The sequence below is a fragment of the Periplaneta americana genome, chromosome 13, assembly GCF_040183065.1.
Source record: "Periplaneta americana isolate PAMFEO1 chromosome 13, P.americana_PAMFEO1_priV1, whole genome shotgun sequence".
NCBI lineage: Eukaryota > Metazoa > Arthropoda > Insecta > Blattodea > Blattidae > Periplaneta > Periplaneta americana.
The window spans coordinates 6,021,145-6,048,562 of NC_091129.1; the positions used below are offsets into that span (position 1 = coordinate 6,021,145).

At 45.3% G+C, this 27,418-nt stretch overlaps 1 protein-coding gene across 3 annotated transcripts in view; it reads left to right on the top strand.

Annotated features, from left to right (window-relative positions):
- Window positions 1-3,414, top strand: part of LOC138711707 (retinol-binding protein pinta-like) — a 72,979-nt gene extending 69,565 nt beyond the window's left edge. For all 3 annotated transcript variants that reach the window (XM_069842856.1, XM_069842855.1, XM_069842857.1), the window contains one exon: window positions 1,468-3,414. In XM_069842856.1, the coding sequence (XP_069698957.1) occupies window positions 1,468-1,619 (152 nt within the window). In that variant the 3' untranslated portion in view covers window positions 1,620-3,414. The remainder of the gene's footprint in view (window positions 1-1,467) is intronic.
- The last annotated feature ends 24,004 nt before the right edge of the window (window positions 3,415-27,418 follow it).

Consider the following 27,418-nt stretch of genomic DNA (forward strand, 5'->3'; position numbering starts at 1 on the left):
CTGTACTATAAAATATAGTGTTGAATATGTATGAGAAATTTTAATGTACTGTATACATACTAACGATTTTCTAAATAGCGGACACTTCTCAATAACGGACGTTTAATTTTCCCCGGCAGTGTCCGCTATTAGGAAGTTTCACTGTAGTACTAAGTTGCAGACGAAATTCAACACGTCCATTCACACTACAATTGCCGTTTTTTCTATTGCAATGCATCTCATTTCAGCAAATAAATCACGATTTCACTTGCAATAATAAGAAAAAGACAAGCGACTTCCTTACAAAGGAAAATCGTCAGCAATGTTCAGCTACACTTTCTATAACGCCGGCACAATTAGCTTCATTACCCTCTTAACCTCTTCCACTGACCTTTGCTGTGGTCCGTTGACTAGCCGGTGTTGTTAATATAATACCCGTAGGAACGTGAGCCTTCGGACGAGTTTAATGACTTGAAATTGCTCCAAATCGATACTTGATCCATTTCCAACACACAAAAACATGTATAAAGAGTGTCTCACGAGGAATTTAAAATGCTTTAGGATAATTTAGCTTCAACATCCATTTAACCAGATATATCTATGTCCGAAATGCAACGATTGGGTAATTGCCAATGGGCGAATTTTGTAATAGAGAGAGGCATGATAGACGTATTTCTACATTTTAGAACATTACTATATGATACATTATTGAAAATGCTGCATCTTGTGTTTTTAAAATAAGTTTATTTCATAATTAAGTACAAACTGAGTAAGAAAATAGTGTTGTGGGATTTAATCGATTAATCGATCAATATCTGTTGTAAGATTATTCGATCAAAAATATTTAATCCAATAATCGAGTCGACTAAAATTAATCGTTTGTAATGGATATTAATCATTATATTGTTAACACAAACTCGTACTAAAAATTCCGACAATATTTCTCTCTCGGAAATTGCTTACTTAAAAGCACAATAATACTGTTATTTTCTAACTGTAAACCAGGTAGCATAGCAAAAATCTTTGGACAAACAATCTGCCCTCGTTGCTCCAAATTCAACCACGTTGTCATTTAAATCAATTGGAACAAAATTAATACAAAGTATTTTGGCTATATACTAGTACATTAATACGTGTACAATTTCCCAACAGACCTATATGTATTAAACATTTTTAAGCTCATATGCTTTTTGATCTCGAACTGTTTTAAATAAAAACTGTACACTTTTAATAAAATATACTTCCTTCTCTGAAGTTTCGTGTCCCTGTACCTTTCAGGATATTTTCCGTTTCATATTCTCAGTTGGAATAAGCAATAATTTGTGATTTATTGTCAACTGAACTAAAAAAAAGCAGTAAGTTTCATAGGTAATTTTTAACAATAGAATGACGACTAATCAAAAGATAATGTTATTCAATCTAGATATAAGTTGGACATTTAAATCAACTGAAATGTAGCTGAAGTTTTCATTTCCATGTTCATTTCAGATGCCTGGAAGAAGAAACTCATCAGTTACCGAGGATGGTTTGTGGACCAAGACAAAATGAAAGCAGACGAGTCAAAACGTCCAGGAAAGAAAATTGAGAGTGGTGACATATTTGGTTTCGAAGGATCCTTCAGACAATTGAGCGTCGACTAGTTTCTCTGATTCATATACACCGTACAGTTTTTATTCCAACTAAGTAAAAATGTGGAAAATTTATTTTTTATAGCGTCATTTTTACAAACTCTAAAATATTAATTTTCTGTTTACATTCAAGAAGAAATAAAAAGAATTATGAATAAGGTGTTGAAGTTTGAAGTCATGTGGCAGATATTATGATGTTGGTGTTGTTCGCGCTTTCATGCTATTCAGGGTTCGATGTAATTTAAAAGACATACAAATTGGCAGCATTACATAATTCGGAAGAAAACAAACAGGATTGTAGATTAAAGCAAGAATACATTTTCTCGAAATCTGAAGGCTTCAGGCAAAACTGATAGTTCATTTTTCGCCCGTGTAAAAATTTTTAGGCAGCACAATAGAACAGTATTAGTGTATTGGTTTAATTCCTTAGATATATGTCCAGGGACATCATTTTATTTTTACTTCAATTTTTATTGTACCTGAGTTTTTGAATGTACTTCACTCCCACCCCTTCTACTAGTAAACTTCCAACCGTTCACGACACAGAGCCGAGGGCGCGTAAGCAGTACTGAGTTAGTGAGTATAGTACGTTCCAGAAATATGTTAGCGTTTTCCAGTGACGAAAGAGCTTTCAATATTGAATCATATTTTCGTACAGGTACTGTCGTCCGTTTGCCTACGTCGCATCCCGGTTTCCCCCACCTGCTTCTGTTCGCCCCTCTGTCAAGTCTAGTAGCTGGGCTATCTTAGCACTTTTCTGAAAACATTAATTTCTGTTAGGAATTGGACGTCTACGTAATATTATATAAGTGTTTAAAATAACTTAAATAAAAGGGCCTCGTTAAGTAATTAACTGTCACGTGATCCCTCCCTTTCTACGACAAAACCACTTGAAACGATAGTAGATAGCATTTCTGAGTAATTTTATCTTTTCGGATCGGGCAGAAGTGAAGATTGAATTTACAGTACGTAAGGTACTCTTTTATAGAGTAGGTACGGAATTATTGCAACATGAGTTACTCGTACGAAGGGCGAAACTTGTAATTGGAATTAGGTACAGTAGTCTATAGTGCGATAATATGCACAAAAGAACTGAAGCCTGTATCGAAATGAACGGCCACCATTTTCTAAAATGTGTTTAAATATCCATATTATGATTATTTTTCAATTTAACTTCATTCTCTATATTGTACGCTAATGTGCAATAACAGTACAATATACACTGCATATTGAATACGTTCGCATGGATAGCTCAGTTCGTGAGTAAAAACACTAAGTGCTAATACAGTACTGTATTTTGATTAAACAAAAACCTAATGAAAATTATCAAACTCAAAATTGCGGTATTTCCTACTTTACGTAAATGGATGAACTACTTTTCTTCCCTCCTATACCTAGTAGAGTGATTTGTATTTTACGCCAGTATCATCTAACTCCAGTCGTGGAAGGGGGTAGCAAACGGTGTTTCCCGTTTCAATCGTTAATAGAAAGGTATAACCAGGTTAATATTAAAAATGTTAGTAAAAATAAAATGATGTCTCTGTATTAGAAACAGTGAGAAGTCATTTGCTCATTTAACCAACCATGAGAAGCCATCATATTTCACACTTAGGAAACCAAATGTTTGCTAAGATCAACAAGAATAATGTTTAAAATGTTACACTTGAAAGTATGTCTTTCACGTTACAATGTTACAGTGATTAAAAACACAGTGAATTTAACAAGTTAGAGAGTAAAAAAAATATATATTTTGTAATATACAGTTTTGTAAGGAATTGAACATTTAAATAAACTACATTTGTTATTCTTTGTTATTAATATTTATTTTCAAGTATAATGCAATAATTTATTGTGTTATAAACGTAAATTAATGTTTCTATTCCAATTATACGTTTCTTCCTTGTCTTATAAAATGAAAAGTAAAAGTGGCAAAGGATTATGAAACACTTTGGATTTCGTGAAATGTCTTTATGTAATTTTAAGTAAGGTAGATAGGATAAGGGTAAATAGATACTACCACAGGCAGGATTAGTATACCTATGTAATAATTGTGTCTCAGTGAAACGTACAGCAGAGTTCGTATAGGTCAGTTTCTGTCAGATGCGTTTCCAATTCACTGTGGCTAAAGCAGGGAGATGCACTATCACCTTTACTTTTAACTTGGCTTTAGAATGTGCCATTAGGAAAGTCCAGGATAACAGAGATGGTTTGGAGTTGAACGGGTTACATCAGCTGCATGTCTCTACGGATGACGTGAAAATGTTAGGAGAAAATCCACAAACGATTAGAGAAAACACGGGAATTTTACTTAAAGCAAGTAAAGAGATAGGTTTGGAAGTAAATCCCGAAAGGACAAAGTATATGATTATGTCTCGTGACGAGAATATTGTACGAAATGGAAATATAAAAATTGAAAATTTATCCTTTGAAGAGGTGGAAAAATTCAGATACATGGGAGCAACAGTAACAAATATAAATGATACTCGGGAGAAAATTAAACACGGAATAAATATGGGAAAAGCCTGTTATCATTCGGTTTAGAAGCTTTTATCATCCAGTCTGCTGTCAAAGTTAGAATTTATAAAACAGTTATATTACCGGTTGTTCTTTACGGTTGTGAAACTTGGACTCTTACTATGAGAGAGGAACATAGGTTAAGAGTGTTTGAGAATAAGGTGCTAGGAAAATATAAACAAACAAACATATACGTATGATAATTCTTATTCTTCTGATATTATTTGTAAACATAAGCAGACCGTTGCCGTGATCCCCCACTGATCGCTCCCATCTGTTGAGGTACGAGTCTCTTCCCCTTCTCTAGCCTTACAGCACACTGTGTTCGGCGGGCAGCATCGAAAGCACGAATGACGATACGCTTTTTGGAGACTCTGATCTAGGTTATTTAGCGTCTGCATGATGTGAAGGTGATAAAGCCGGTGCAATGAGTCCGGGGTCCAGCACCGAAAGTTAACCAGCATTTGCTCGTATTGGGTTGAAGGAAAACCCCGGAAAATCTCAACCACGTAACTTGCCCATACCGGAATTGGAACCCGGTCCACCTGGTTTCGCGGTCAGACGCGCTGACTGTTACTCCACAGGTGTGGACTACAAGGTTAAAGTGAAATAACCCTATAGATTTTCAGAGAGAATAGTTCATGTTACATGTAACAAAAAACTTATTCATTCATTCATTCATTCATTCATTCATTCATTCATTCATTCATTCATTCATTCATTCATTCATTCATTCATTCATTTTATTCCATAGATCTTACATGAGCAATGAAGCTTTAGGATATGGAACAAGTCAAAATTTTACAATATCACAATTACAATTTTTACAAATTTTTATAGTTTTACAATTTAGTAATTTTCTACAATTTTTACAATTTTGTGCAATTTTTTACAATATTTTGGCGAGATGTAGTGAGATGAGGTGAGGTACGAGGATTCGCCAAAATATTACCCGGAATTTGCCTTTTGGTTGGGGAAACCTCGGAAAAACCCAACCAGGTAATCAAATCAAAGGGGTTGATGCCAAGGACTCGCCATAGACCATCCGGCTTCAGTCCCACGGCTGCGGAAAACCTCGGAAGAAACCAAAGACCAAAGGGGGATCCAACCCAAGCCCGAACGCAGCTCCGGATCAGCAGCCCAGCGAGTCTGCCGACTGAGCTACATCGATGGCTCTACTAATATAATAGTGGTGGAAAGTTCATAGTCCTCTCTCTTTTTTTTCTCAGAAAAAATATGTTTTTTCTCAAATGTTTAACACCCATTTACTCGGAAACTATTATGAGTAGGATCGTGATTTTTGTCCATATCGATAGGAGATCTAATAAATAATGATTTGTTCCCCTGGCCAATTTCAATAGCGTGAACAGTTTTCGTGTGAATTTAATTAAAAAGAAAACACTGATTTGAAGCCACTGCACAGTGCAAGAAGATTGCAACGTCATGGCAGAGAGCAGCTCATCTACCGAGACACACAGAGTTCTTCGATCTCTTATATCTGTATCACGAGTAGTGTGTGTTAGCGGCGATGTTACCGGACTGCTGCAACTTCCAACTTAATTTTCTAATTAACCGTGCATAATCACGGAACGTAATACAGGTTTTCTATTCACTTAAGTGTATCCTATCGTCCCTCTCAATCTGTAAGGTTTCTTCACTTCCACCCTGTAAATTAAGGACCCTGTATATGACGACAGATGGCCTGTGTAACATTCGTGAATCCAGTGCTAACAGGCTTTCCAAACAGAAGGAGGGGTATTCAGACCGTCCCAAAACTTTAGAAAAGCTACTGGAAGATGCGTTCGTCTAATTTAATTGGTGAGCAATTATCACTTACAGAGCTACTAAATTTAAATGGTTTTACTCTAAATAGGTAGTGTACTTCACACCGGCTTTAGCGAACTATGTTACACACAAGGAAAGTTCATATTCACTATGTTTAACATTACAACATTAACAACTTAAGTCCATGCCTATATTAATACAACATTTAGTACTGTTTAAAACAATAATATTATCTATACTAATAATAAATCTGTAGCCAAAATTGTTCTGGTAATTTTCGATTTTCAAAAAATAATTGGGGTTAACATGTATAATTAATCATCCTGAAACCGAAAATCACATTTTTGAAATTTTTGTTTGTATGTCTGTCTGTCTGTCTGTCAGGATGTTTGTTACCTTTTTACGCAATAATGGCTGAACGGATTTCGATGAAAATAGGAATATGAATTAAGTTCGTTGTAACTTAGAATTTAGGTTATATAATAATAATAATAATAATAATAATAATAATAATAATAATAATAATAATAATAATAATAATAATTTCTTTAACCTGGCAGAGTTAAGGCCATACGGCCTTCTCTAACACTCAACCAGGAGTAAAAACTGCGTTACAAAAACACTATAAATTTACAAAGTACACACAAAACTGAATAAGATAATAATAAAATGTAAACAAGTAAGAAGAAATCAGACATAATATATAACATACAGAAACAAAGAAAAAAGCATATTAAAATGTGAACAGCAGGTCAAAATAAATGAGACAAATAAAAAATAAGACAATTATTTATAATAATAATAATGATAAAAATAAGAATAGTAATAATAATAAGAATAGAATGATAATTATAATAACAACAATAATAATATAATAATAACAGGCCTAATAGTAATAATAATACTAATGGTAGTACTAAAATAGTGCAGTACAAAGCATTCAATGAATACAATATTTGTAAGTATACACAGTAAGGAAAATTATGATTATATATAGCTCAACTTATCTCATTAGAGATATAACATTATCGGAAAATATGGAAAGAAAAATATAAAATAAGTTAAATATCAATAGAACATAAAAAAATGTGAATACGTGGAAACATGCAATACAACACTTGTCATAATAGTAAGTTAGTTTGGCAACTCGTCATAAGATAATTTTCTAACTTGGATTTGAAAGATTTCAATGTTCGGCAGCCCTTGACTTCAGGCGGCAGAGAGTTCCAGTGACGAGAGGTAGCAACAGTGAAAGATGAGGAATACAGAGATGATGTGTGAAGTGGAATTTCTAGCGTGTTATCGCTTTGTGACCGAGTATTAATATTATGATAGCGAGAGAGAGTATGAAAACGAGCGAATAAAGAATAGGGGGATGTAGTGTGCATAATTCGATATAGGAGAGAAAGTGAGTTCAGATTTCTCCTCTCATGTAACCTAAGCCATGATAACTTCTCGAAAGAAGGTGAGATATGATCATAGTATCGAACATTACAAATGAAGCGGACGCACGCGTTATGAACACGCTGTAGTTTCTGGGCGGAATCAATCCTGAGATCACTGAACAAAACGTCGCAATGATCGAAGTGAGGTAGAATGAGTGTCTGTACCAGCGTCTGTTTTAATTTAGATGGATAATGATACAATCTTTTTAGTGAATGGAGAATAGAGAATGCCTTCTTACATGTATATTTAATATGCGTATCCCAACTAAGATTAGATTCGAAATGCACTCCGAGATTTTTTACGGTAGAGCTAAACGGGATGATTGTTTTATTCAGTTTCACAGGTGGAATATTCAGGCCGTTGACTTCAGGAATTAATCTACGGTTCGCGAACAGAATAGCCTGTGATTTATATGCGTTTAGGTTAAGCCCAAATTGTTGAGACCAGGAAGAGATGGAATCAAGATCTTCATTAAGACTATTAATACTATCATTTAGTGCATCAGGACGCGCTGAAATATACAATTGAACGTCGTCTGCATTTATTTGATATCTGCAGTGCTTAAATGATTTAGAAATTCCATTTATATAAATAGAGAAGAGCAAGGGGCCTAATACTGATCCCTGAGGAACTCCTGTATCTACAGTACGCCAGGATGAGAAACGATTATTAGATATGACACGCTGCTGGCGGCCAGTAAGGTAGGAGTACATCCAGGTGATAGCACTATCAGAAAGGTGTAGCGTTTGCAGTTTAGTCAGTAGTAGTCGTTTATCCATGGCTGCGCGTATGTCCTCAGTAACATTCAACAAAGCAGTAGAAATGCTATGGCCATTTCTGAATCCTGATTGTAAAGGATCTAAAAGACTAAATTCTATTAGGTAGTCTGACAACTGCTTATGAATGATGCGTTCCAGGGCTTTGGATAAAACGGGAAGAATGGAGATTGGCCTATAGTCTTTTGCAGAAGTTGGTGAATTTACTTTAGGAAGTGGGCGTACCAAAGCTGTTTTCCAGAGTTGCGGATAAACAGACGTGATAACTGAAGAATTGAAAATATGGGTTATTACAGGAAGCACGACATCGACTAACTTATTGATAAAGACTATGCTTATGTTATCAGTGCCTTGTGCTTTAGATTTAATGCTTTTAAGAGTCCTTCTTACTTCAGAATCAGTAATGTGCGAGAAGAAAAAATTTTCGCGAGAAGGAGGAGGATTAGCTAGGAGAGTATTGATTGTAATTTAGTTTTGACTGTTTTCCAGGTCGTATAGTGGGAGGTGAGGTTAAGTATTCATTGAGTTTATCAAGTGGTATGTTTATAACTTCAGCTTCTGATGCTTTCTTCCTTACTCCCATATCACGTACGTTATTCTAAAGACACCGCGGGGGAATGGAAGGGTCGACAAGACTCAGGGCGTGACGGCGTTTAGCATTCCTAATGGTTTGTGTGGTTTTGTTTCTAAGTTTTTTGTAGTTGTTAAAGTTTTCGGCAGATTTGTTGTTTCTGTACTTCCGGAACGCAGCGTCACGTGACGTCATAAGATTACGTCAAAATACGTTATTTAAAAGGGTTGTTATAAGGGGGCCTGAATTAAATACATCCAAATATCTCGCTTATTATTGCTTTTTGTGAAATGTGTTACATAACAAAAGTTTCTTTACAAATGATTTCCGACAAGTGTTATTCTTTGCAAAATTTTGATAAGGCTGATATTTAATGAGATAAATGAGTTTTGAAATAACAATGCGTTTTATTTTGGCCACCTAATGGGCGGTAATGAAGCGATAAGAAATGAATTCGTCTATAAGAGGCCTTGGCCAACAACAAGCAGAAGCTATTTATTTAACATGTTTCTGTGTTTGTATGAAGTAATCTCAGATGCTAATTAACCGATTTGTGTAATTATTATTTCACCAATGGAAAGTGTAGCTTCTCTAGATAGACATGATGCTACATGTTATTACAGTAACTTCTGAGTGAATGGGGGGACAGGTAAGATTAAAATGGATTCTTATGCACAGAAAACTTGATAGGCTATTCTGTATATTATTCGTTTCCTGTATTTCTTAAAATAATGCTTATGTAGGCCTACCACATTAAATTTAATCTCAGACAATTAACGAACAACGAGAGAGTATTGATTTAGTATGCAGTAATAGTACGTTAGCTTCGCATTCCATTATTTTAACTATGCTCAATTGAATTGTGCTAAAATAGATGAAATGAATGAACTATGCAGTAAATGCATAAAGTCAATTCTACTCCATCATTTAAAGTTCAAGCATAGAGTTATCATTTAATTGGAAATTTTCTTCCAGCTGAGAGTAAGAGCCTTAAATTCTTACAAGTATATTTCATTTCAGATCAATATTTTTACTTTTCTTAGTAGGTTATTTTACGATGCTTTATCAACATCTTTGGTTATTTAGCATCTGAATGAGATGAAGGTGATAATGCCGGTGAAATGAGTCCGAGTTCCAGCACCAATAGTTACCCAGCATTTGCTCATATAGGGTTGAGGGAAAACCCCGGAAAAAATTTCAACCATATAACTTGCCCCGTCCGGGATAGTGTCAATCTTAAAAGTAGAGTTGACTGAACAACTCCAGAAAGTATTACATGATAATAACAGTTAAATTCATAGTTTTAAATACAAATATCAAAATAACTCAGGAACAAACGACTTACAAGATACAAAAGCTACTATTGAATAAGTAATTACAAAACCGTATTTAGGCGGTTAAGCCTAGTAAACTAATAAAACTACACTTCTTGAAGTGATACTATTTTCCTATGTTCCATTTTACACAGACTGACTCTGTTGCTATATAATATATGAATTACCGTATCTCTTGCAGTCGGTTCAACGCTACGTGCACCCGTAGTGAAAATCCTTAAGAGAAAAAGCTCTCAATTCAATACTGGATTTAAGGACGAAAAAGTGCGGGTTAGCGGCGTTGCTTACGTGCGTCAGTGCTAACGCGAACGCTCATCAGTGGTTCAGCTAACGCTCGTCAGTGGTTCAGCTAATGCTCATCGGTGGTTCAGCTAACGCTCGTCAGTGGTTCAGCTAATGCTCATCAGTGGTTTAGATAACGCTCGTCAGTGGTTCAGCTAACGCTCATCAGTGGTTCGGCTAACGCTCGTCTGTGGTTCAGCTAACGCTCATCTGTGGTTCAGTTAACGCTCGTCAGTGGTTCAGCTAATGCTCATCAGTGGTTTAGCTAACGCTCGTCAGTGGTTCAGCTAATGCTCATCAGTGGTTTAGCTAACGCTCGTCTGTGGTTCAGCTAATGCTCATCAGTGGTTTAGCTAACGCTCGTCTGTGGTTCAGCTAATGCTCATCAGTGGTTTAGCTAACGCTCGTCTGTGGTTCAGCTAATGCTCATCAGTGGTTTAGCTAACGCTCGTCAGTGGTTCAGCTAATGCTCATCAGTGGTTTAGCTAACGCTCGTCTGTGGTTCAGCTAATGCTCATCAGTGGTTTAGCTAACGCTCGTCTGTGGTTCAGCTAATGCTCATCAGTGGTTTAGCTAACGCTCGTCTGTGGTTCAGCTAATGCTCATCAGTGGTTCAGCTAACGCTCGTCTGTGGTTCAGCTAATGCTCATCAGTGGTTTAGCTAACGCTCGTCAGTGGTTCAGCTAATGCTCATCAGTGGTTCAGCTAACGCTCGTCAGTGGTTCAGCTAATGCTCATCGGTGGTTCAGCTAACGCTCGTCAGTGGTTCAGCTAATGCTCATCAGTGGTTTAGATAACGCTCGTCAGTGGTTCAGCTAACGCTCATCAGTGGTTCGGCTAACGCTCGTCTGTGGTTCAGCTAACGCTCATCAGTGGTTCAGCTAACGCTCGTCAGTGGTTCAGCTAATGCTCATCGGTGGTTCAGCTAACGCTCGTCAGTGGTTCAGCTAATGCTCATCAGTGGTTTAGATAACGCTCGTCAGTGGTTCAGCTAACGCTCATCAGTGGTTCGGCTAACGCTCGTCTGTGGTTCAGCTAACGCTCATCTGTGGTTCAGTTAACGCTCGTCAGTGGTTCAGCTAATGCTCATCAGTGGTTTAGCTAACGCTCGTCAGTGGTTCAGCTAATGCTCATCAGTGGTTTAGCTAACGCTCGTCTGTGGTTCAGCTAATGCTCATCAGTGGTTTAGCTAACGCTCGTCTGTGGTTCAGCTAATGCTCATCAGTGGTTTAGCTAACGCTCGTCTGTGGTTCAGCTAATGCTCATCAGTGGTTTAGCTAACGCTCGTCAGTGGTTCAGCTAATGCTCATCAGTGGTTTAGCTAACGCTCGTCTGTGGTTCAGCTAATGCTCATCAGTGGTTTAGCTAACGCTCGTCTGTGGTTCAGCTAATGCTCATCAGTGGTTTAGCTAACGCTCGTCTGTGGTTCAGCTAATGCTCATCAGTGGTTCAGCTAACGCTCGTCTGTGGTTCAGCTAATGCTCATCAGTGGTTTAGCTAACGCTCGTCAGTGGTTCAGCTAATGCTCATCAGTGGTTCAGCTAACGCTCGTCAGTGGTTCAGCTAATGCTCATCGGTGGTTCAGCTAACGCTCGTCAGTGGTTCAGCTAATGCTCATCAGTGGTTTAGATAACGCTCGTCAGTGGTTCAGCTAACGCTCATCAGTGGTTCGGCTAACGCTCGTCTGTGGTTCAGCTAACGCTCATCTGTGGTTCAGTTAACGCTCGTCAGTGGTTCAGCTAATGCTCATCAGTGGTTTAGCTAACGCTCGTCAGTGGTTCAGCTAATGCTCATCAGTGGTTTAGCTAACGCTCGTCTGTGGTTCAGCTAATGCTCATCAGTGGTTTAGCTAACGCTCGTCTGTGGTTCAGCTAATGCTCATCAGTGGTTTAGCTAACGCTCGTCTGTGGTTCAGCTAATGCTCATCAGTGGTTTAGCTAACGCTCGTCAGTGGTTCAGCTAATGCTCATCAGTGGTTTAGCTAACGCTCGTCTGTGGTTCAGCTAATGCTCATCAGTGGTTTAGCTAACGCTCGTCTGTGGTTCAGCTAATGCTCATCAGTGGTTTAGCTAACGCTCGTCTGTGGTTCAGCTAATGCTCATCAGTGGTTCAGCTAACGCTCGTCTGTGGTTCAGCTAATGCTCATCAGTGGTTTAGCTAACGCTCGTCTGTGGTTCAGCTAATGCTCATCAGTGGTTTAGCTAACGCTCGTCAGTGGTTCAGCTAATGCTCATCAGTGGTTCAGCTAACGCTCGTCAGTGGTTCAGCTAATGCTCATCAGTGGTTCAGCTAACGCTCGTCAGTGGTTCAGCTAATGCTCATCAGTGGTTCAGCTAACGCTCGTCAGTGGTTCAGCTAATGCTCATCAGTGGTTCAGCTAACGCTCGTCAGTGGTTCAGCTAATGCTCATCAGTGGTTCAGCTAACGCTCGTCTGTGGTTCAGCTAACGCTAATCAGTGGTCCAGCTAACGTTCGTCTGTGGTTCAGCTAACGCTCATCAGTGGTCCAGCTAACGCTCGTCTGTGGTTCAGCTAACGCTCGTCTGTGGTTCAGGTAACGCTCCTCTGTGGTTCAGCTAACGCTCGTCTGTGGTTCAACTAACGCCCATCAGTGGTCCAGCTAACGCTCATCTGTGGTTCAGTTAACGCTCATCAGTGGTTCAGCTAACGCTCGTCTGTGATTCAACTAACGCTCATCAGTGGTCCAGCTAACGCACGTCTGTGGTTCAGCTAACGCTCATCAGTGGTTCAGCTAACGCTCGTCTGTGGTCCAGCTAACGCCCGTCTGTGGTTCTGCTAACGCTCATCAGTGGTCCAGCTAACGCTCGTCTGTGGTTCAGCTAACGCTCATCAGTGGTCCAGCTAACGCTCGTCTGTGGTTCAGCTAACGCTCGTCTGTGGTTCAGCTAACGCTCGTCTGTGGTTCAGCTAACGCTCGTCTGTGGTTCAGCTAAGGCTCGTCTGTGGTTCAACTAACGCTCACCAGTGGTCCAGCTAACGCTCGTCTGTGGTTCAACTAACATTCGTCTGAGGTCCTGCTAACGCTCATCATTGGTTTAGCTAACGCTCATCAGTGGTTCAGCTAACGCTCGTCTGTGGTTCAGCTAACGATCATCAGTGGTCCAGCTAACGCTCGTCTATGGTTCAGCTAACGCTCGTCTGTGGTTCAGCTAACGCTCGTCTGTGGTTCAACTAACACTCATCAGTGGTCCAGCTAACGCTCGTCTGTGGTTCAGTTAACGCTCATCAGTGGTTCAGCTAACGCTCGTCTGTGGTTCAACTAACGCTCATCAGTGGTCCAGCTAACGCTCGTCTGTGGTTCAGCTAACGTTCATCAGTGGTTCAGCTAACGCTCGTCTGTGGTTCAGCTAACGCTCGTCTGTGGTTCAGCTAACGCTCATCAGTGGTCCAGCTAACGCTCGTCTGTGGTTCAGCTAACGCTCATCAGTGGTCCAGCTAACGCTCATCTGTGGTTCAGCTAACGCTCGTCTGTGGTTCAGCTAACGCTCGTCTGTGGTTCAACTAACGCTCATCAGTGGTCCAGCTAACGCTCGTCTGTGATTCAGCTAACATTCGTCTGTGGTCCTTCTAACGCTCATCAGTGGTTCAGCTAACGCTCATCAGTGGTTCAGCTAACGCTCGTCTGTGGTTCAGCTAACGCTCATCAGTGGTCCAGCTAGCGCTCGTCTGTGGTTCAGCTAACGCCCGTCTGTGGTTCAGCTAACGTTCGTCTGTGGTTCAACTAACGCTCATCAGTGGTCCAGCTAACGCTCGTCTGTGGTTCAGTTAACGCACATCAATGGTTCAGCTAACGCTCGTCTGTGGTTCAACTAACGCTCATCGGTGGTCCAGCTAACGCTCAACAGTGGTTCAGCTAACGCTAGTCTTTGGACGAGCTAACGTTCATCAGTGGTCCAGGTAACGCTCATCAGTGGTTCAGCTAACGCTCAACAGTGGTTCAGCTAACGCTCGTCTGTGGTTCAGCTAACGCTAATCAGGGGTCCAGCTAACGTTCGTCTGTGGTTCAGCTAACGCTCATCAGTGGTCCAGCTAACGCTCGTCTGTGCTTCAGCTAACGCTCGTCTGTGGTTCAGGTAACACTCGTCTGTGGTTCAGCTAACGCTCGTCTGTGGTTCAACTAACGCTCATCAGTGGTCCAGCTAACGCTCATCTGTGGTTCAGTTAACGCTCATCAGTGGTTCAGCTAACGCTCGTCCGTGATTCAACTAACGCTCATCAGTGGTCCAGCTAACGCACGTCTGTGGTTCAGCTAACGCTCATCAGTGGTTCAGCTAGCGCTCGTCTGTGGTCCAGCTAACGCTCGTCTGTGGTTCTGCTAACGCTCATCAGTGGTCCAGCTAACGCTCGTCTGTGGTTCAGCTAACGCTCGTCTGTGGTTCAGCTAACGCTCGTCTGTGGTTCAGCTAAGGATCGTCTGTGGTTCAACTAACGCTCATCAGTGGTCCAGCTAACGCTCGTCTGTGGTTCAACTAACATTCGTCTGAGGTCCTGCTAACGCTCATCATTGGTTTAGCTAACGCTCATCAGTGGTTCAGCTAACGCTCGTCTGTGGTTCAGCTAACGCTCATCAGTAGTCCAGCTAACGCTCGTCTATGGTTCAGCTAACGCTCGTCTGTGGTTCAGCTGACGCTCGTCTGTGGTTCAACTAACGCTCATCAGTGGTCCAGCTAACGCTCGTCTGTGGTTCAGTTAACGATCATCAGTGGTTCAGCTAACGCTCGTCTGTGGTTCAACTAACGCTCATCAGTGGTCCAGCTAACGCTCATCTGTGGTTCAGTTAACGCTCATCAGTGGTTCAGATAAAGCTCGTCTATGGTTCAGCTAACCCTCGTCAGTGGTTCAGCTAACGCTCGTCTGTGGATCAATCAACTCTCATCAGTGGTCCAGCTAACGCTCGTCTGTGGTTCAGTTAACGCTCATCAGTGGTTCAGCTAACGCTCGTCTGTGGTTCAACTAACGCTCATCAGTGGTCCAGCTAACGCTCGTCTGTGGTTCAGCTAACGTTCATCAGTGGTTCAGCTAACGCTCGTCTGTGGTTCAGCTAACGCTCGTCTGTGGTTCAGCTAACGCTCAAAAATGGTCCAGCTAACGCTCGTCTGTGATTCAGCTAACGCTCATCAGTGGTCCAGCTAACGCTCATCTGTTGTTCAGCTAACGCTCGTCTGTGGTTCAGCTAACGCTAGTCTGTGGTTCAACTAACGCTCATAAGTGGTCCACCTAACGCTCGTCTGTGGTTCAGCTAACATTCGTCTGTGGTCCTGCTAACGCTCATCAGTGGTTCAACTAACGCTCATCATTGGTTCAGCTAACGCTAGTCTGTGGTTCAGTTAACGCTCATCAGTGGTCCAGCTAACGCTCGTCTGTGGTTCAGCTAACGCTCGTCTGTGGTTCAGCTAACGCTCGTCTGAGGTTCAGCTGCCGCTCATCAGTGGTTCAGCTCACGCTTGTCTGTGGTTCAGCTAAGGCTCGTCTGTGGTACAACTAACGCTCATCAGTGGTCCAGCTAACGCTCGTCTGTCGTTCAGCTAACATTCGTCAGTGGTCCAGCTAACGCTCATCAGTGGTTCAGCTAACGCTCGTCTGTGGTTCAGCTAACGCTCATCAGTGGTTCAGCTAACGCTTGTCTGTGGTTCAGCTAACGCTCGTCTGTGGTTCAACTAACGCTCATCAGTGGTCCAGCTAACGCTCGTCTGTGGTTCAGCTAACGCTCATCAGTGGTTCAGCTAACGCTCGTCTGTGGTTCAGCTAACGCTCATCAGTTGTCCAGCTAACGCTCGTCTGTGGTTCAGCTAACGCTCGTCTGTGGTTCAGCTAACGTTCGTCTGTGGTTCAAATAACGCTCATCAGTGGTCCAGATAACGCTCGTCTGTGGTTCAGCTAACATTCGTCTGTGGTCCTGCTAACGCTCATCAGTGGTTCAGCTAACGCTCGTCTGTGGTTCAGCTAACGCTCGTCTGTGGTTCAGCTAACGCTCATCAGTGGTCCAGCTAACGCTCGTCTGTGCTTCAGTTAACGTTTATCAGTGGTTCAGCTAAAGCTCGTCTGTGGTTCAACTAACGCTTATAAGTGGTCCAGCTACCGCTCGTCTGTGGTTCAGCTAACGCTCATCAGTGGTTCAGCTAACGCTCGTCTGTGGTCCAGCTAACGCTCGTCTGTGGTTCAGCTAACGCTCATCAGTGGTCCAGCTAACGCTCGTCTGGGGTTCAGCTAACGCCCATCAGTGGTCCAGCTAACGCTCGTCTGTGGTCCAGCCAACGCTCGTCTGTGGTCCAGCTAACGCTCATCTGTGGTTCAGCTAACGCTCGTCAGTGGTCCAGCTAACGCTCGTTTGTGGTTCAGCTAACGCTCATCAGTGGTCCAGCTAACGCTCGTCAGTGGTTCAGCTAACGCTCATCACTGGTTCAGCAAACGCTCGTCATTGGTTCAGCTAACGCTCATCAGTGGTCCAGCTAACGCTCGTTTGTGGTTCAGCTAAGGCTCATCAGTGGTCCAGCTAACGCTCGTCAGTGGTTCAACTAACGCGTATCAGTGGTTCAGCTAACGCTCGTCTGTGGTTCAGCTAACGCTCATCAGTGGTCCAGCTAACGCTCGTCTGTGGTTCAGCTAACGCTCATCAGTGGTTCAGCTAACGCTCGTCTGTTGTTCAGCTAACGCTCGTCTGTGGTTCAAATAACGCTCATCAGTGGTCCAGCTAACGCTCGTCTGTGGTTCAGCTAACATTCGTCTGTGGTCCAGCTAACGCTCATCAGTGGTTCACCTAACGCTCATCAGTGGTTCAGCTAACGCTCGTCTGTGGTTCAGCTAACGCTAATCAGTGGTCCAGCTAACGTTCGTCTGTGGTTCAGCTAACGCTCATCAGTGGTCCAATTAACGCTCGTCTGTGGTTCAGCTAACGCTCGTCTGTGGTTCAGGTAACGCTCGTCTGTGGTTCAGCTAACGCTCGTCTGTGGTTCAACTAACGCTCATCAGTGGTCCAGCTAACGCTCATCTGTGGTTCAGTTAACGCTCATCAGTGGTTCAGTTAACGCTCGTCTGTGATTCAACTAACGCTCATCAGTGGTTCCGCTAACGCTCGTCTGTGGTTCAGCTAACGCTCGTCTGTGGTTCAGCTAACGCTCGTCAGTGGTCCAGCTAACGCTCGTCTGTGGTTCAGCTAACGCACATCAGTGGTCCAGCTAACGCTCGTAAGTGGTTCAGCTAACGCTCATCAGTGGTTCGGCTAACGCTCGTCTGTGGTTCAGCTAACACTCATCAGTTGTGCAGCTAACGCTCGTCTGTGGTTCAGCTAACGCTCATCAGTGGTCCAGCTAACGCTCGTCTGTGGTTCAGCTAATGCTCATCAGTGGTTCAGCTAACGCTCGTCTGTGGTTCAGCTAACGCTCGTCAGTGGTTCAGCTAACGCTCGTCTGTGGTTCAACTAACGCTCATCTGTGGTCCAGCTGACGCTCGTCTGTGGTTCAGCTAACGCTCATCAGTGGTTCAGTTAACGCTCGTCAGTGGTCGAGCTAACGCTCATCTGTGGTCCTGCTAACGCTCGTCAGTGGTTCAGCTAACGCTCATCAGTGGTTCAGCTAACGCTCGTCTGTGGTTCAGCTAACGTTCGTCTGTGGTTCAGCTAATGCTCGTCTGTGGTTCAGCTAACGATCATCAGTGGTTCAGCTAACGCTCATCAGTGGTTCAGCTAACGCTCGTCTGTGGTTCAGCTAACGCTAATCAGTGGTCCAGCTAACGCTCGTCTGTGGTTCAGCTAATGCTCGTCTATGGTCCAGCTAACGCTCGGCTGTTGTTCAGCTAACGCTCATCAGTGGTCCAGCTAACGCTCGTTTGTGGTTCAGCTAACGCTCATCAGTGGTTCAGCTAACACTCGTCTGTAGTTCAGCTAACGCTCATCGGTGGTCCAGCTAACTCTCGTCTGTGGTTCAGCTAACGCTCGTCTGTGGTACATCTAAAGCTCATCAGTGGTCCAGCTGACGCTCGTCTGTGGTTCAGCTAACGCTCATCAGTGGTTCAGCTAAGGCTCGTCTGTGGTCCAGCTAACGCTCGTCTGTGGTTCAGCTAACGCTCGTTTGTGGTTCAGCTAACGCTCATCAGTGGTCCAGCTGACGCTCGTCAGTGGTTCAGCTAACGCTCATCAGTGGTTCGGCTAACGCTCGTCTGTGGTTCAGCTAACGCTCATCAGTGGTCCAGATAACGCTCGTCTGTGGTTCAGCTAACGCTCATCAGTGGTTCAGCTAACGCTCGTCTGTGGTTCAGCTAACGCTCGTCTGTGGTTCAACTAACGCTTATCAGTGGTCCAGCTAACGCTCGTCTGTGGTTCAGCTAACATTCGTCTGTGGTCCAACTAACGCTCATCAGTGGTTCTGCTAACGCTCATCAGTCGTTCAACTAACGCTCGTCTGTGGTTCAGCTAAAGCTAATCAGTGGTCCAGCTAACGCTCGTCTGAGGTTCAACTAACGCTCATCAGTGGTCCAGCTGACGCTCGTCTGTGGTTCAGCTAACGCTCGTCTGTGGTTCAACTAACGCTCATCAGTGGTCCAGCTAACGCTCGTCTGTGGTTCAGCTAACATTCGTCTGTGGTCCTGCTAACGCTCATCAGTGGTTCAGCTAACGCTCATTAGTGGTTCAGCTAACGCACGTCTGTGGTTCAGCTAACGCTCGTCTGTGGTTCAGCTAACGCTCGTCTGTGGTTCAACTAACGCTCATCAGTGGTCCAGCTAACGCTCGTCTGTGCTTCAGTTAACGCTCATCAGTGGTTCAGCTAACGCTCGTCTGTGGTTCAACTAACGCTTATCAGTGGTCCAGCTAACGCTCGTCTGTGGTTCAGCTAACGCTCATCAGTGGTTCAGCTAACGCTCGTCTGTGGTCCAGCTAACGCTCGTCTGTGGTTCAGCTAACGCTCATCATTGGTCCAGCTAACGCTCGTCTGGGGTTCAGCTAACGCTCATCAGTGGTCCAGCTGACGCTCGTCTGTGGTCCAGCCAACGCTCGCCTGTGGTCCAGCTAACGCTCGTCTGTGGTTCAGCTAACGCTCGTCAGTGGTCCAGCTAACGCTCGTTTGTGGTTCTGTTACGCTCATCAGTGGTCCAGCTAACGCTCGTCAGTGGTTCAGCTAACGCTCATCACTGGTTCAGCTAACGCTCGTCTGTGCTTCAGCTAACGCTCATCAGTGGTCCAGCTAACGCTCGTCAGTGGTTCAAATAACGCTCATCAGTGGTTCAGCTAACGCTCGTCTGTGGTTCAGCTAACGCTCATCAGTGGTCCAGCTAACGCTCGTCTGTGGTTCAGCTAACGCTCATCAGTGGTTCAGATAACGCTCGTCTGTGGTTCAGCTAACGCTCGTCTGTGGTTCAAATAACGCTCATCAGTGGTCCAGCTAACGCTCGTCTGTGGTTCAGCTAACATTCGTCTGTGGTCCAGCTAACGCTCATCAGTGGTTCAGCTAACGCTCATCAGTGGTTCAGCTAACGCTCGTCTGTGGTTCAGCTAACGCTAATCAGTGGTCCAGCTAACGTTCGTCTGTGGTTCAGCTAACGCTCATCAGTGGTCCAGCTAACGCTCGTCTGTGGTTCAGCTAACGCTCGTCTGTGGTTCAGGTAACGCTCCTCTGTGGTTCAGCTAACGCTCGTCTGTGGTTCAACTAACGCCCATCAGTGGTCCAGCTAACGCTCATCTGTGGTTCAGTTAACGCTCATCAGTGGTTCAGCTAACGCTCGTCTGTGATTCAACTAACGCTCATCAGTGGTCCAGCTAACGCACGTCTGTGGTTCAGCTAACGCTCATCAGTGGTTCAGCTAACGCTCGTCTGTGGTCCAGCTAACGCCCGTCTGTGGTTCTGCTAACGCTCATCAGTGGTCCAGCTAACGCTCGTCTGTGGTTCAGCTAACGCTCATCAGTGGTCCAGCTAACGCTCGTCTGTGGTTCAGCTAACGCTCGTCTGTGGTTCAGCTAACGCTCGTCTGTGGTTCAGCTAACGCTCGTCTGTGGTTCAGCTAAGGCTCGTCTGTGGTTCAACTAACGCTCACCAGTGGTCCAGCTAACGCTCGTCTGTGGTTCAACTAACATTCGTCTGAGGTCCTGCTAACGCTCATCATTGGTTTAGCTAACGCTCATCAGTGGTTCAGCTAACGCTCGTCTGTGGTTCAGCTAACGATCATCAGTGGTCCAGCTAACGCTCGTCTATGGTTCAGCTAACGCTCGTCTGTGGTTCAGCTAACGCTCGTCTGTGGTTCAACTAACACTCATCAGTGGTCCAGCTAACGCTCGTCTGTGGTTCAGTTAACGCTCGTCTGTGGTTCAACTAACGCTCATCAGTGGTCCAGCTAACGCTCGTCTGTGATTCAGCTAACATTCGTCTGTGGTCCTTCTAACGCTCATCAGTGGTTCAGCTAACGCTCATCAGTGGTTCAGCTAACGCTCGTCTGTGGTTCAGCTAACGCTCATCAGTGGTCCAGCTAGCGCTCGTCTGTGGTTCAGCTAACGCCCGTCTGTGGTTCAGCTAACGTTCGTCTGTGGTTCAACTAACGCTCATCAGTGGTCCAGCTAACGCTCGTCTGTGGTTCAGTTAACGCACATCAATGGTTCAGCTAACGCTCGTCTGTGGTTCAACTAACGCTCATCGGTGGTCCAGCTAACGCTCAACAGTGGTTCAGCTACGCTAGTCTTTGGACGAGCTAACGTTCATCAGTGGTCCAGGTAACGCTCATCAGTGGTTCAGCTAACGCTCAACAGTGGTTCAGCTAACGCTCGTCTGTGGTTCAGCTAACGCTAATCAGGGGTCCAGCTAACGTTCGTCTGTGGTTCAGCTAACGCTCATCAGTGGTCCAGCTAACGCTCGTCTGTGCTTCAGCTAACGCTCGTCTGTGGTTCAGGTAACACTCGTCTGTGGTTCAGCTAACGCTCGTCTGTGGTTCAACTAACGCTCATCAGTGGTCCAGCTAACGCTCATCTGTGGTTCAGTTAACGCTCATCAGTGGTTCAGCTAACGCTCGTCCGTGATTCAACTAACGCTCATCAGTGGTCCAGCTAACGCACGTCTGTGGTTCAGCTAACGCTCATCAGTGGTTCAGCTAACGCTCGTCTGTGGTCCAGCTAACGCTCGTCTGTGGTTCTGCTAACGCTCATCAGTGGTCCAGCTAACGCTCGTCTGTGGTTCAGCTAACGCTCGTCTGTGGTTCAGCTAACGCTCGTCTGTGGTTCAGCTAAGGATCGTCTGTGGTTCAACTAACGCTCATCAGTGGTCCAGCTAACGCTCGTCTGTGGTTCAACTAACATTCGTCTGAGGTCCTGCTAACGCTCATCATTGGTTTAGCTAACGCTCATCAGTGGTTCAGCTAACGCTCGTCTGTGGTTCAGCTAACGCTCATCAGTAGTCCAGCTAACGCTCGTCTATGGTTCAGCTAACGCTCGTCTGTGGTTCAGCTGACGCTCGTCTGTGGTTCAACTAACGCTCATCAGTGGTCCAGCTAACGCTCGTCTGTGGTTCAGTTAACGCTCATCAGTGGTTCAGCTAACGCTCGTCTGTGGTTCAACTAACGCTCATCAGTGGTCCAGCTAACGCTCATCTGTGGTTCAGTTAACGCTCATCAGTGGTTCAGCTAAAGCTCGTCTATGGTTCAGCTAACCCTCGTCAGTGGTTCAGCTAACGCTCGTCTGTGGTTCAATCAACTCTCATCAGTGGTCCAGCTAACGCTCGTCTGTGGTTCAGCTAACGCTCATCAGTGGTTCAGCTAACGCTCGTCTGTGGTTCAACTAACGCTCATCAGTGGTCCAGCTAACGCTCGTCTGTGGTTCAGCTAACGTTCATCAGTGGTTCAGCTAACGCTCGTCTGTGGTTCAGCTAACGCTCGTCTGTGGTTCAGCTAACGCTCAAAAATGGTCCAGCTAACGCTCGTCTGTGATTCAGCTAACGCTCATCAGTGGTCCAGCTAACGCTCATCTGTGGTTCAGCTAACGCTCGTCTGTGGTTCAGCTAACGCTAGTCTGTGGTTCAACTAACGCTCATCAGTGGTCCACCTAACGCTCGTCTGTGGTTCAGCTAACATTCGTCTGTGGTCCTGCTAACGCTCATCAGTGGTTCAACTAACGCTCATCATTGGTTCAGCTAACGCTAGTCTGTGGTTCAGCTAACGCTCATCAGTGGTCCAGCTAACGCTCGTCTGTGGTTCAGCTAACGCTCGTCTGTGGTTCAGCTAACGCTCGTCTGAGGTTCAGCTACCGCTCATCAGTGGTTCAGCTCACGCTTGTCTGTGGTTCAGCTAAGGCTCGTCTGTGGTACAACTAACGCTCATCAGTGGTCCAGCTAACGCTCGTCTGTCGTTCAGCTAACATTCGTCAGTGGTCCAGCTAACGCTCATCAGTGGTTCAGCTAACGCTCGTCTGTGGTTCAGCTAACGCTCATCAGTGGTTCAGCTAACGCTTGTCTGTGGTTCAGCTAACGCTCGTCTGTGGTTCAACTAACGCTCATCAGTGGTCCAGCTAACGCTCGTCTGTGGTTCAGCTAACGCTCATCAGTGGTTCAGCTAACGCTCGTCTCTGGTTCAGCTAACGGTCATCAGTTGTCCAGCTAACGCTCGTCTGTGGTTCAGCTAACGCTCGTCTGTGGTTCAGCTAACGTTCGTCTGTGGTTCAAATAACGCTCATCAGTAGTCCAGATAACGCTCGTCTGTGGTTCAGCTAACATTCGTCTGTGGTCCTGCTAACGCTCATCAGTGGTTCAGCTAACGCTCATCAGTGGTTCAGCTAACGCTCGTCTGTGGTTCAGCTAACGCTCGTCTGTGGTTCAGCTAACGCTCATCAGTGGTCCAGCTAACGCTCGTCTGTGCTTCAGTTAACGTTTATCAGTGGTTCAGCTAAAGCTCGTCTGTGGTTCAACTAACGCTTATAAGTGGTCCAGCTACCGCTCGTCTGTGGTTCAGCTAACGCTCATCAGTGGTTCAGCTAACGCTCGTCTGTGGTCCAGCTAACGCTCGTCTGTGGTTCAGCTAACGCTCATCAGTGGTCCAGCTAACGCTCGTCTGGGGTTCAGCTAACGCCCATCAGTGGTCCAGCTAACGCTCGTCTGTGGTCCAGCCAACGCTCGTCTGTGGTCCAGCTAACGCTCGTCTGTGGTTCAGCTAACGCTCGTCAGTGGTCCAGCTAACGCTCGTTTGTGGTTCAGCTAACGCTCATCAGTGGTCCAGCTAACGCTCGTCAGTGGTTCAGCTAACGCTCATCACTGGTTCAGCAAACGCTCGTCATTGGTTCAGCTAACGCTCATCAGTGTTCCAGCTAACGCTCGTTTGTGGTTCAGCTAACGCTCATCAGTGGTCCAGCTAACGCTCGTCAGTGGTTCAACTAACGCTTATCAGTGGTTCAGCTAACGCTCGTCTGTGGTTCAGCTAACGCTCATCAGTGGTCCAGCTAACGCTCGTCTGTGGTTCAGCTAACGCTCATCAGTGGTTCAGCTAACGCTCGTCTGTTGTTCAGCTAACGCTCGTCTGTGGTTCAAATAACGCTCATCAGTGGTCCAGCTAACGCTCGTCTGTGGTTCAGCTAACATTCGTCTGTGGTCCAGCTAACGCTCATCAGTGGTTCACCTAACGCTCATCAGTGGTTCAGCTAACGCTCGTCTGTGGTTCAGCTAACGCTAATCAGTGGTCCAGCTAACGTTCGTCTGTGGTTCAGCTAACGCTCATCAGTGGTCCAATTAACGCTCGTCTGTGGTTCAGCTAACGCTCGTCTGTGGTTCAGGTAACGCTCGTCTGTGGTTTAGCTAACGCTCGTCTGTGGTTCAACTAACGCTCATCAGTGGTCCAGCTAACGCTCATCTGTGGTTCAGTTAACGCTCATCAGTGGTTCAGTTAACGCTCGTCTGTGATTCAACTAACGCTCATCAGTGGTCCAGCTAACGCACGTCTGTGGTTCAGCTAACGCTCATCAGTGGTTCAGCTAACTCTCGTCTGTGGTCCAGCTAACGCTCGTCTGTGGTTCTGCTAACGCTCATCAGTGGTCCAGCTAACGCTCGTCTGTGGTTCAGCTAACGCTCATCAGTGGTCCAGCTAACGCTCGTCTGTGGTTCAGCTAACGCTCGTCTGTGGTTCAGCTAACGCTCGTCTGTGTTTCAGCTATGGCTCGTCTGTGGTTCAACTAAAGCTCATCAGTGGTCCAGATAACGCTCGTCTGTGGTTCAACTAACATTCGTCTGAGGTCCTGCTAACGCTCATCATTGGTTTAGCTAACGCTCATCAGTGGTTCAGCTAACGCTCGTCTGTGGTTCAGCTAACGCTCATCAGTGGTCCAGCTAACGCTCGTCTATGGTTCAGCTAACGCTCGTCTGTGGTTCAGCTAACGCTCGTCTGTGGTTCAACTAACACTCATCATTGGTCCAGCTAACGCTCGTCTGTGGTTCAGTTAACGCTCATCGGTGGTTCAGCTAACGCTCGTCTGTGGTTCAACTAACGCTCATCAGTGGTCCAGGTAACGCTCGTCTGTGGTTCAGCTAACGTTCATCAGTGGTTCAGCTAACGCTCGTCTGTGGTTCAGCTAACGCTCGTCTGTGGTTCAGCTAACGCTCATCAGTGGTCCAGCTAACGCTCGTCTGTGGTTCAGCTAACGCTCTTCAGTGGTCCAGCTAACGCTCATCTGTGGTTCAGCTAACGCTCGTCTGTGGTTCAGCTAACGCTCGTCTTTGGTTCAACTAACGCTCATCAGTGGTCCAGCTAACGCTCGTCTGTGGTTCAGCTAACAATCGTCTGTGGTCCTGCTAACGCCCATCAGTGGTTCAGCTAACGCTCATCAGTGGTTCAGCTAACGCTCGTCTGTGGTTCAGCTAACGCTCATCAGTGGTCCAGCTAGCGCTCGTCTGTGGTTCAGCTAACGCCCGTCTGTGGTTCAGCTAACGTTCGTTTGTGGTTCAAATAACGCTCATCAGTGGTCCAGCTAACGCTCGTCTGTGGTTCAGTTAACGCACATCAGTGGTTCAGCTAACGCTCGTCTGTGGTTCAACTAACGTTCGTCTGTGGTTCAACTAACGCTCATCAGTGGTCCAGCTAACGCTCGTCTGTGGTTCAGTTAACGCACATCAGTGGTTCAGCTAACGCTCGTCTGTGGTTCAACTAACGCTCATCAGTGGTCCAGCTAACGCTCGTCTGTGGTTCAGATAACGCTCATCTGTGGTTCAGCTAACGCTCATCTGTGGTTCAGCTAACGCTCGTCTGTGGTCCAGCTAACGCTCGTCTGTGGTTCAGCTAACGCTCGTCTGTGGTCCAGCTAACGCTCGTTTGTGGTTCTGCTAACGCTCATCAGTGGTCCAGCTAACGCTCGTCTGTGGTTCAGCTAACGCTCATCAGAGGTTCAGCTAACGCTCGTCTGTGGTTCAGCTAACGCTCATCAGTGGTCCAGCTAGCGCTCGTCTGTGGTTCAGCTAACGCTCGTCTGTGGTTCAACTAACGCTCATCAGTGGTTTAGCTAACGCTCATCAGTGGTTCAGCTAACGCTCGTCTGTGGTTCAGCTAACGCTGGTCTGTGGTTCAACTAACGCTCATCAGTGGTCCAGCTAACGCTCGTCTGTGGTTCAGCTAACGCTCATCAGTGTTTCAGCTAACGCTCGTCTGTGGTCCAGCTAACGCTCGTCTGTGGTTCAGCTAACGCTCGTGTGTGGTCCAGCTAACGCTCGTCTGTGGTTCAGCTAACGCTCATCAGTGGTCCAGCTAACGCTCATCTGTGGTTCAACTAACGCTCATCAGTGGTCCAGCTAACGCTCGTCTGTGCTTCAGTTAACGCTCATCAGTGGTTCAGCTAACGCTCGTCTGTGGTTCAACTAACGCTCATCAGTGGTCCAGCTAACGCTCGTCTGTGGTTCAGCTAACGCTCATCAGTGGTTCAGCTAACGCTCGTCTGTGGTCCAGCTAACGCTCGTCTGTGGTTCAGCTAACGCTCATCAGTGGTCCAGCTAACGCTCCTCTGTGGTTCAGCTAACGTTCATCAGTGGTCCAGCTAACGCTCATCTGTGGTCCAGCTAACGCTCGTCTGTGGTTCAAATAACGCTCATCAGAGGTCCAGCTAACGCTCGTCTGTGGTTCAGCTAACGCTCATCAGTGGTTCAGCTAACGCTCGTCTGTGGTCCAGCTAACGCTCGTCTGTGGTCCAGCTAACGCTCGTCTGTGGTTCAGCTAACGCTCGTCAGTGGTCCAGCTAACGCTCGTTTGTGGTTCAGCTAACGCTCATCAGTGGTCCAGCTAACGCTCGTCAGTGGTTCAGCTACCGCTCATCAGTGGTTCAGCTAACGCTCGTCTGTGGTTCAGCTAACGCTCATCAGTGGTCCAGCTAACGCTCGTCTGTGGTTCAGCTAACGCTCATCAGTGGTTCAGCTAACGCTCGTCTGTGTTTCAAATAACGCTCATCAGTGGTCCAGCTAACGCTCGTCTGTGGTTCAGCTAACATTCGTCTGTGGTCCAGCTAACGCTCATCAGTGGTTCAGCTAACGCTCATCAGTGGTTCAGCTAACGCTCGTCTGTGGTTCAACTAACGCTCATCAGTGGTCCAGCTAACGCTCGTCTGTGGTTCAGCTAACATTCGTCTGTGGTCCTGCTAACGCTCATCAGTGGTTCAGCTAACGCTCGTCTGTGGTCCAGCTAACGCTCGTCTGTGGTTCAGCTAACGCTCGTCAGTGGTCCAGCTAACGCTCGTTTGTGGTTAAGCTAACGCTCATCAGTGGTCCAGCTAACGCTCATCAGTGGTTCAGCTAACGCTCATCAGTGGTTCAGCTAACGCTCGTCTGTGGTTCAGCTAACGCTAATTAGTGGTTCAGCTAACGTTCGTCTGTGGTTCAGCTAACGCTCATCAGTGGTCCAGCTAACGCTCGTCTGTGGTTCAGCTAACGCTCATCAGTGGTTCAGCTAACGCTCGTCTGTGGTTCAGCTAACGCTCGTCTGTGGTTCAAATAACGCTCATCAGTGGTTCAGCTAACGCTCATCAGTGGTTCAGCTAACGCTCGTCTGTGGTTCAGCTAACGCTAATTAGTGGTCCAGCTAACGTTCGTCTGTGGTTCAGTTAACGCTAATTAGTGGTTCAGCTAACGTTCGTCTGTGGTTCAGCTAACGCTCA